This window comes from Prinia subflava, chromosome 3 (genome assembly GCF_021018805.1).
Source record: "Prinia subflava isolate CZ2003 ecotype Zambia chromosome 3, Cam_Psub_1.2, whole genome shotgun sequence".
NCBI classification, from domain to species: Eukaryota; Metazoa; Chordata; class Aves; order Passeriformes; family Cisticolidae; genus Prinia; species Prinia subflava.
This window is the reverse complement of record NC_086249.1, coordinates 93,533,104-93,542,582: the sequence shown is the minus strand read 5'-3', so window position 1 is coordinate 93,542,582 and position 9,479 is coordinate 93,533,104. Positions and strand designations below refer to the sequence as shown.

Genomic DNA, 9,479 nt, shown 5'->3' with positions numbered 1-9,479 from the left:
GTATCCTGGCTTTTGAAGCAGCAATTAATGAGAGCAAATAAGAGCCTGGAGAGGCATATTCCATCTCCCCAAAACAAAGAGAATTTACTCACAGCCAGACTACATCTGGACTAGGACACACAAAAGAATTTCCTTCTGGCTTCCCAAACCTGACTTAACTGCACATCTGGGCACAGCCCCCACCGTGTTCAGGGCAGCTCGGGACAGAAGAACACGGCAAGAGCTGGAGGAGAATTGCCATGTGCCAGGGGCATCAGAGAGATCAGGAGCCCAGGCTGTGCTGCAGCCAGCCAGAATGTGGTCCCATAGCCCAGGATATCAGCTGTTTTAAGTGAAAGCCCTCCATTTCCTCACAGGTCTTTCTTACACTTCCTAGAGGCTGACCTGCTCCTCTTACACAGGCCTTTCCTAACTTTGGTTCCAAGTCTTTTCCTGTAAAAGCAGTCTGAAAAAATGCGGTGCCATGTTCCTGCTCTTCACCAAGGTGCTGACCATTGCTGAAATGAATTCATTCCCTGTGCTGCCACTACTCACACTTTTCAAAGCTCCAGAACACATTACCAGGAATGATGCAAATGCAGCTCACTGCACTCCGAGTCAATCGGATAAACTCACACTCCTGTCTAGGCTTGCACAGTGTGATGCCATGAGTACATTTTCTTGGGGCACTGCAGTCTTTGCCTTTGGAAAACACACTCTTAAGAGGTATGGAATGTTTTCACCGTCATTTCATAAAAACATTTATGGCTTACTGCTTTTGTTTTAACCACATATTTTTCTTCCCTATATCTGGGCATAAAAGCAACTATAAAACATAATTTTAAGCTAAATAAAATACTGAATGAAACTCATCCGTTGAGTTTCATTGAGTATGAATCTGGATGCACCATAAAATATTTAAAGCTATTTAAATATATTTTGATCAGCATGACATAAAATGTATTTTAGCGTGTTTGAAGTTCAGATGTGTTTGAGTATCATTTGTTCACAATTAAATGCTTAAAAATGGTGAAATTCCTGTTCACTGGAAAAACTATTCATTCACTGCCACCAGACAGCCAAGCAGATGCTGGAAAGCCGGGTCACAAGCATGATCCAGACCCAGACCATGTTGTTCTGCTCTCCCAAATAATACATGTTCAGTACAAAAAAACACGTCTGGATGAAGGAGCTCACTGTGGCCCACACAGGTAACCTCCCACTGTAACTCACTGAGCAGGGGCTTGCCTTTGTGATAGCATACAGCAGCACTCCTTTGGACACACTTCTCCTGTGTCCAAAACCACCTTGCTGATTCTGCTTGTAGTAAAAATAGAATTAAATAATGGCCTCACATGTCTTTCTTTTTAAAGAACAGAGCAAAGAAGGTTAAGAGCCAGGAAGCTCATGTTGCATGGAATGGGTGCTGTTCCCATATTCTTTAAAACAAATTCATTGTGAGAAAATGTACCTAAAACTTGACTAAAATATTATCATATTTTTAATCTAACCTCAGAAGAACAGAAGAAAATCAGTCCATGTAACCAAAATCAACTGGGACAGCCAAATTGGTGACATAAAATTTTATTTAAAAGTTTTGAAGGTATGAATGGCAACAAGTAACTGAAGAACAACACATAAACCTACAAAGCTACAGCACCAGCAGAGTACTGACACAGATAAAGCTTTTAATTCCCACTACATCAAAGTCACTATCTCACCTTTTACATACCCTCAAAAGCTCAAACAATTTGAAACTTCTGGATGACTGAAATCATAATACCATATATCTCATAATGCCATCTTTAGTTAGAAGGGACCCATAAGTAATTCAGTAGATGGGGGTCAGAAAAGACAAGAAAAAAACAAGGGGTAGCTCCCTTAACAACTTTCCGTATTTCTAAAGCAAGTATAAACCATGATGCTCTGCAGCCTTTCCTTTAAACATTTTCCCCATATCCTACATCTGGCATGACTTTCTCCTTAATCCCACCACCAGTTCCCATTCCTGCTCCATTCCAGACCACTGAGGTCTGCCAGCACATGAGGAGCTGGTTTGAAGCACAGACAGTTTTATCCATTCATTTCAGCAGTGTAGCTGAGCAACATCAGTTTCCCATTTCCCTTTAAAGTCTCTGCTTGCCTGTTTTTAACCCACTTGGCTGGTCACATAGCCATGGGAGAGCTCCCTGAAACTCTCATGGCAGAGGGGACAACACAAGGTGAGGCCAAAGCACTGAGAATGCAGAGATAAATGACTGGAATAAATGACCTCACAGCAACCCTCTCCCATGAGCTGTAGCATTGGGGGGACTGGGTTAAACAGACCTTAGAAAACACTCCAGAGTCAAGAAAGTTTGAAATATTTATCTTTGAGAAGTTACAGCTAAATAAATGTCCATATATCTCATAAGCATTTGCAGCACTTCTGGAAACGTAAGTTTACAGAGACAGTGGACAAGAGGGACTCTAATTTCTAGCCTCAGCAAAAATAAGGGTTAGGTCTGTACTGGGAACAAGCTCTTAAAATAATTCTAGCACAACCCCTAGGCTGAAAACACCCACTGCAATGGAAAGGCTTTGGCAGTAGTTTGGCTCTTTAGATTTAGCTCAAGATAACACCCTCTTTCATTGGTCCAGAAGTTCCAAAAGTTGTTAATATTTTCATGCCTCCAGGCTAAGCAGTCAGCAACTTGAAAATTGATTGTTAGACTCCTCAGTTTTAATGAGGCTGTCTCTTGCCCCACTTACCTAGAAGAGCACTAAATTCCTCTCTTGTTTTCCCAGTTATACCTAATGTGTATCACTTTTTATTTTAAGGTTGAAGGTGTTCCAGAGAGATGTAAGAAAAATGTCCATCCTACAGGCCTCCTGGAGAGAAGGTGAGTGCCTCAAACCTGTCAGCATTTAAGAGGCATTTGGGCAATGCCCTTTAACAACATGCTCTAGCTTCTGGTCACTCTGAGGTGGTCAGGAAGTGGGACTAGATGTTCCTTCCAGCTGAGCTTCCATTCATCATTTTACCAGTTATCAAATTCAATATGTTGCCAATTAAAAATGCAGGGAAGTGAGCAACAAAGATTAAACACCTCTCACACCCCAAGTCCTTTTTCTTGGGCTCAAATTCACCCCTGCCCTTTCCTTGCCTTGCTCCCCTGAGAGGTACAAGGCATCGAGCTGGGCTCAGTCACCACCACCAATTCCACGCAGCTGCTCCATCTTCCACACACCTGTCCCTTGCCCCAGTGGGATCCCAGCCAAGGGCCACAGCCCTTCAGGATAAACCTGGTGCCAAGAGGGGCTGCAGTTCCCCAGGGCAGGGCGTGTGGACAGTGGTGTGGATCCCCACCCAGCCCAGTTCCCTCCCAGGGCTGCAGGGAAGTCCATGCCCCACTGGAGTCCTGCCCAGGGCAATCTCTGCCCTGGTGCCTGCAGTACTTTCTCCCCTCCTCCTCTCACCTTGCTGCTCACAGGGCTGTTCCCAACTCCACTATGCAGCATTTTGTCACTTCTCACCACCCCAGCCACTTCACTGCTACTGGGCCCAAACACCCGGGCTGAAGACATTTATTTACCTGCACCATGAGCAACCTCTGCAGCTGCCTGGGAGACACGGGCAATCCTTCTACTTTGGTGTAGTGCAGAAAGAAAAGCAAAAACCAGAAGTGTCTGCACACAAGGCCATGCCCCAGGAGCCACTGAACTGCATGCAGAGGTGGTGAGGCCCCAGCAGTGGGGGAAGGTCTGACAATCAGGACCAGAGGAACCCGGGGCCTCTGCAGGCCTTAGGGGGGTCACTCTGTGGGGCCCCAAAGCACAAACCTCAGGAGGAGCAGCTGAGGCAAGAGGGTTTCTCCTGCCTTGAAAAAAGACTGGGGACATTATTGTGCTCTTTAACCACCTGAAAGGAGGCTGTAGTGAGGCGGGGGTCACTCTTTTCTCTCAAGTAATAAATAGTAGGTCAAGAGTCAATGGCTTCACTTAAGAGCCACAGGCAGTTTACACTGGCTATGACTAAAACTTTCTGCATTGAAAGCATTGTGAAGCACTGGAACAGGCCGTGCAGGGAAGCAGCTGAGTCTCCATCCATGAAATAGATATGGCATTCAGGGACATGGGTTAGTGATGGCAGTGGTAGGTTAATGGCTGATTATCTTCATGCTTCTCTTAAGTGCACCTTGACTGTAACTTAAGCCATATGGCTGTCTGCAAATCAGCTCCAGAAAAGGCTAACAGGTAACTTCCCTTTTCTTAGTATTTAACTGTTATATATACTGTAAGACCTCTACAATCGTAATAGAAACATTTTAATTCAAGACACAGGTGAAAATTTCTGACAGTATCTTATCCTTTCTAAAAAGAAAAGTCAATGCATGTTCCTGTAAGTATTCTGTCAGTCTTCATTGTGATTTTAAACAATGAGCTGTCAAAAATTTCTTTCCTGAAAAAAACTGTCATCCTTCCACCCCAATTAACTAACCAGTGGTTAGAAAAAACATTGAAAACAAACACCAGTGTTACAAGACACGGCAATCACTAGGAAGAAATTCCACAGGATGTCCCAGTGAGGAGCTTAAGTGCAGAATCAGGATGAAGCATGGAATAAAATAGTTTTTAAAAATCAAACTCATGAGGTTTGATCATTAAATTTAAATGGGGAAGCATTAGATTAACACCAGCAGCTACCAGAACAGCAAAAGGGTTCACAGAGCTGTACACGCTCATCTTTGCTATTCCCATCTATTAAAACTATTGTTTTATTCCACTGGTGCATTTCTGTGCCTATACAAAGAACAGTTGCATAATGTTTCCATTATATACCAATAAAATACTTTTGTATTTGGGTGCTCCACAGGCAACAGTCATCGCTGAGTCATGAAACATCCTCTCAAGTGACACACAAAACTATCATGGCATGTTGAAGTCAGATGGCTGTAGCAGGGCTTTTTAATTATCATACCTTTGCTGGTTCTGATTGGTATTTCCAGTTCCATGAGCTGAAGACAGCAGAGATGCCACTGCTATCCCTTCTGCCTTCCATGTGCAGTGACAGTCCATGATAGTTAAATCCCACAGCTGCCTTAGCTTTGGACTTCATGACGTTTGTCTTTATTTGCTTCAGTAATCAGTCTACCCTTAAACACTCCTTAATCTGAAGTTTCCTTTTAGTCTTCATTTAATTTCCAGCAGTTAAGCTCTTTTCCTTCTAAAATACTTAGAAGACATCTTGCCCTTATTACTCAGTCAAAAGAAAACCAACAAAACAAACCCAAATGTTTCCAATTTCTCTTCCATCTCTGTCCAATACCCTCAGAGGACAGGCTGGGCAGTGTGACTGGCACTTTTTTGTATGTCCAGATGTGTTCCCCAAATCCCCACACCACATCTGTTGTGCTGTCCGGTTTCTTGGTTCCTCCTCTTGGCTCATTTCCCCAGCTCCTTTCCAACTTAATGCCTCTGGTCTCTGCATCCTTTCCACTCTTGACACTGCACAGAAATACTTCTCATCACACTTCAATTATGAATTAATTTCACATTTTACTTTTCCTTCTTTCTACCTTCTCCACTTCTACTTCTGAAGCTCAAGTTCACTGCAATGTATGACCACGTTATGAACTTCTTCATATCCTCCCAGCTCCCATTCCACATTCCTCGCTTCCTAAAGCATTCCACACATTTCAAAAAGGCACTTCTAAGCTGCTCAATGTTATTATTAATCACTGCAGCAGTTGCCTACTTTGCTGCTTCTCTCACTTGCTCCCTAGGCATCTCTAATGACTCCAACTATTCCACTCTCTGTGGGCAAAGTTTGTCAGCTTTCTCCTATTGCCCACAGGCAACATCATCTGCAGTTTCCTTTTCCTCAATTAAAATAAGAAATTGAGTTCTCTTCCTTCACCTATCCCCTTGCCCTGTTCCCTCCAGCAAACTGTCAACACCTCACTCTCAGACAGCAAAAATAAAAACCCAAGATACCCATCTTCCCTACCGAGCACATAGATGCTGCAAAATTACTCCTTATTCTGCTCTCAGTCTACATGTGAGACGTTTTCCCCTTTTAAGTTAAGCCTTCCTCCTTTCCTTTTCCCAACTAGCAACTCTTCTGCTATTACTGTACTTAATGCAGATTTAATACTTCTTTTCCAGTTAGCTGGAATTCATGCAAATCTCTCTATATTTTCTGAATGTTTTTCTTTCATTGTATGACATTATTCTGGGGTGTGATTTGGTAAGATTAATAACTTCTTTGATGTGCCCAACCTGTTTGTGCCCTTCTCCCTTGTTTCCTAAACTTCTGTGCCAATTTCCATCATTCTCAATGTCACACTGACTTCTCCTAAGCCTGTCTTTTCTCTGTGCCACACAATGAGTCACACTGTCACCCAAAGCCAACTTACTGCTTTAGCAGAAAAACTCCAACTTCCACTTAGAGACCTTCAAAGAAATCACATCTAAAATGCTGTAAAGAAAATTAACTCTTTCTAGGTGAATATCACTGAAGTCTCAAGTGATTCCCCTCATTACAAATATCAGTGTGCTGATACTACATACATACATACTACAGAGTATCTTATCTGAGCATTTATTGTATAGAAGAGAACTGAATTTATTCATCTGAGACAGAAAAGATACTCAATGAAAGGACCAGGAAGTACCTTTATGTGACAAAGAAAAAGGAGGTGCAATGGTAAGCATCATAGCCATCAATTCTGTGATTTGAACACCGAATCCACAATAGATTTCACAATTCAAACACACAGGTAATGACAGCGTACCTTTATTTTAACATGTGCATTGCACTGATGCAGTAGATACAACGCCAGCAGTCTTCTCCTTGCACAAACTACTGTCAGTCAGTAACTTCTAGGTGGAAGTAGCATTTAGTGCAAAGAATAATTAAGAAACCTCTAATGTTAACCACGTCTTGGGAACTGTTTGCATACATAGTGCAGCAATCATAGCCATTTCCCAGCTGGCCTTAAACATTGAAGACTGATCAGCTATAGCAGTTTGTATTTGAAAATTCTAACACAGAGACTTGTTTTTCGTTTTAAAAAATCTACACTACAGCAACAAATAAATAAAGACTAACAATGTGTATATAATTGCTCAGAATCAATTCAGCAACTTAAAAAAATATCATGTTCAGTGTTTGCTGAATTGCTTTATACTGCATCTATCACTTCAAAACACTACGTTAAAAAGTTATAGAAAAAAAATTCTTCCAACTCTCTCCATACCCTATGAGTTGAAAAGTTTGCAAGCGCTGCTGCCTCTTAGCTATTAATATGCAATTCAGGTCCCCTGGTCATTTTGGGAATCTTAACAGAGCAGCAGCCCCCTGTGCAGTGATGCTAAAGGGAAGCACGAGCCCTGGTACAACAAACAGATCAAGTCATGACTCTCTGCTAAAAACCAAACCATCCCCACTTGTGACTGGTTTGTGCACCTGCCAAGCTCACCCAGGAACACAGACACTCTGAGCTCTGTCCCTGTGTGCTTCACTTCACCTACAGCAGTAATCACACTAAGAACCAATGGAAATATTCATGCTTGCAAAGCCTGTTTACAGGATATCTGCATTCATCTGTAGCTAGACAATAACTGACTGCAGCCCTGGATCATAAATGAAGAGTCTCTACTAGATTATAGGTAATAATATCAAAGTATTTTCTGGGATGCCTACAACAGAGCTAGAACACTCAGGGAAATACAGGAAACTTTATTCTACCTCAGAGGGAAGCTCTGTTCTTTGGGAGCATTCAGTGATTCACAAGTCGTAGGCCATGGAAGAACTGCACTCTTTGTATATTAGAGAATTAACTGAGATAATTTAAAATAGTAAGACTGAAAAATGCTTCTATTGGCTATCCAAACTGAAAAGATTTTAACAGATTTAGACCAATTTAGATTTAACAGATTTAGACCAGATTTAGACAAAAGGAAAAGCAAATTTTGGCACATTTTCTAGTATCAGTCTGGATTTCTGCATAGGCTAATCAGATTCCATGAAGAGTTTATATATGTGGGATGCAATAAAATTTTTCTTTATGTATCATTTAAGAACAAAGGACAGCTTTCATTTGGTTTGTTTTCATTAACAGTATCTTGGCAGGGCAAATCAACTCTCTCCAGCAAAACTAAGAAAATGTTGACATGGGTGTTGAATGAAACATCATTGTTCAGGATCAGAATGTTTAGGGAAATAGTGCATGTTTTATTCTACCTTGGAAAAGCAAAAAATGCACACATTGGTCATAGCCTTCCTACTTCCTTTCAAATATGATTTTTAAACACAAATATTCTAGTTGGTACATAGCAAACTCTTACAAAAATAACTTTTGACAGCATGAGAAACTGCTAAAGAAAAATGCATCTTCTTTCAGAACAGAACTACAATGCACCCCAGCTTCTGATTTTTACACTGCAAGTGAATCTAACTGAGCAAGAGCCTCACACAGTGTGGGCCATCTGTGGCAATACAACCATCACTGACCCTACTGAAGCACACACACGCTTCAAAACATGGAGTACAGGTGCACATAAAGGTAGACCACATCACACCCACATTTCTTCATCCTCTAAGCCAACCTTTACCTCAAAAATCTAGTGCTTCCCATAAGGCTAGGGAGAAGATACACCCACATGAACCTCACTACACTCAATTTTTTGCACTGTGGTGGAATAAAAACCCAGCCTTGATCTTCTTGCTTCAGTACAAAGCTACTGTCAAATCTGTATCAGAATCCAAATAATCAATATGGCAACGACTGAAGAATTCCAGGAGGTAAAAGGCCAAAGATTCTTCTGCAGCAGAGATTACAGCAATGATGAATGAAACTAGGGTAAATAAAAATTTAAAACTGGCTCTCTTCCCTTTGCAACACAGGACTTGTGGTATTCTCTCAAAAGATTTTTTTCTTTTTAGTTATGCCCTTCTCTATATGGAAGCTTTGCAGTGTTCATTAAAAAACCCCAAAACCACACAAAAACCCTCTCCCACTTTAAAAAAGCACCGTAAATGAAACATCTGTTGGAAAAACAAGAATAACAAAAACTCCATGGACCACCCTTCAGTGATGAAATGCTAAAGATGTCTGTTTTAATCAACCAGTTTGTGAAGTTCTACAAAAAAATAAAAAGGATCACATTCTAAAGGTTCAGTGCAGTCAGCAGCTATATAGTTTTGCTGCTTATTCATCTTTAAGTTGACGTTCAAAAATAACACCCTAGCCTGTCAAAATATACATTTTTCCATTTACTTTTAAATTAAAATAATAATAAAAAAAAGTAAAGAATTCACAATCAATAGCATGACTAAGTTTCAGGATCATCTACAGCATATAATTTAAAGGTTCAAGATGCCAATATGCAGCATGTGGCAGGCCTATATGCTCCATGCAGCATGTACACTTAGGATAATCTCAATCTTGATGTTCAAATGCCAGTCTGTTTCTTCCAAATCGTGTAGAATACCCACCTGGAGAAAATAAGCAGTT

General features: G+C 41.2%; 1 protein-coding gene across 2 annotated transcripts in view; it reads right to left on the bottom strand.

Annotated features, from left to right (window-relative positions):
* Window positions 1-8,158: 8,158 nt before the first annotated feature.
* Window positions 8,159-9,479, bottom strand: part of SMS (spermine synthase) — a 41,002-nt gene continuing 39,681 nt past the window's right edge. For both annotated transcript variants that reach the window (XM_063392941.1, XM_063392942.1), the window contains exon 11: window positions 8,159-9,460. In XM_063392941.1, coding sequence (XP_063249011.1) covers window positions 9,418-9,460 — 43 coding nt within the window. In that variant the 3' untranslated portion in view covers window positions 8,159-9,417. The remainder of the gene's footprint in view (window positions 9,461-9,479) is intronic.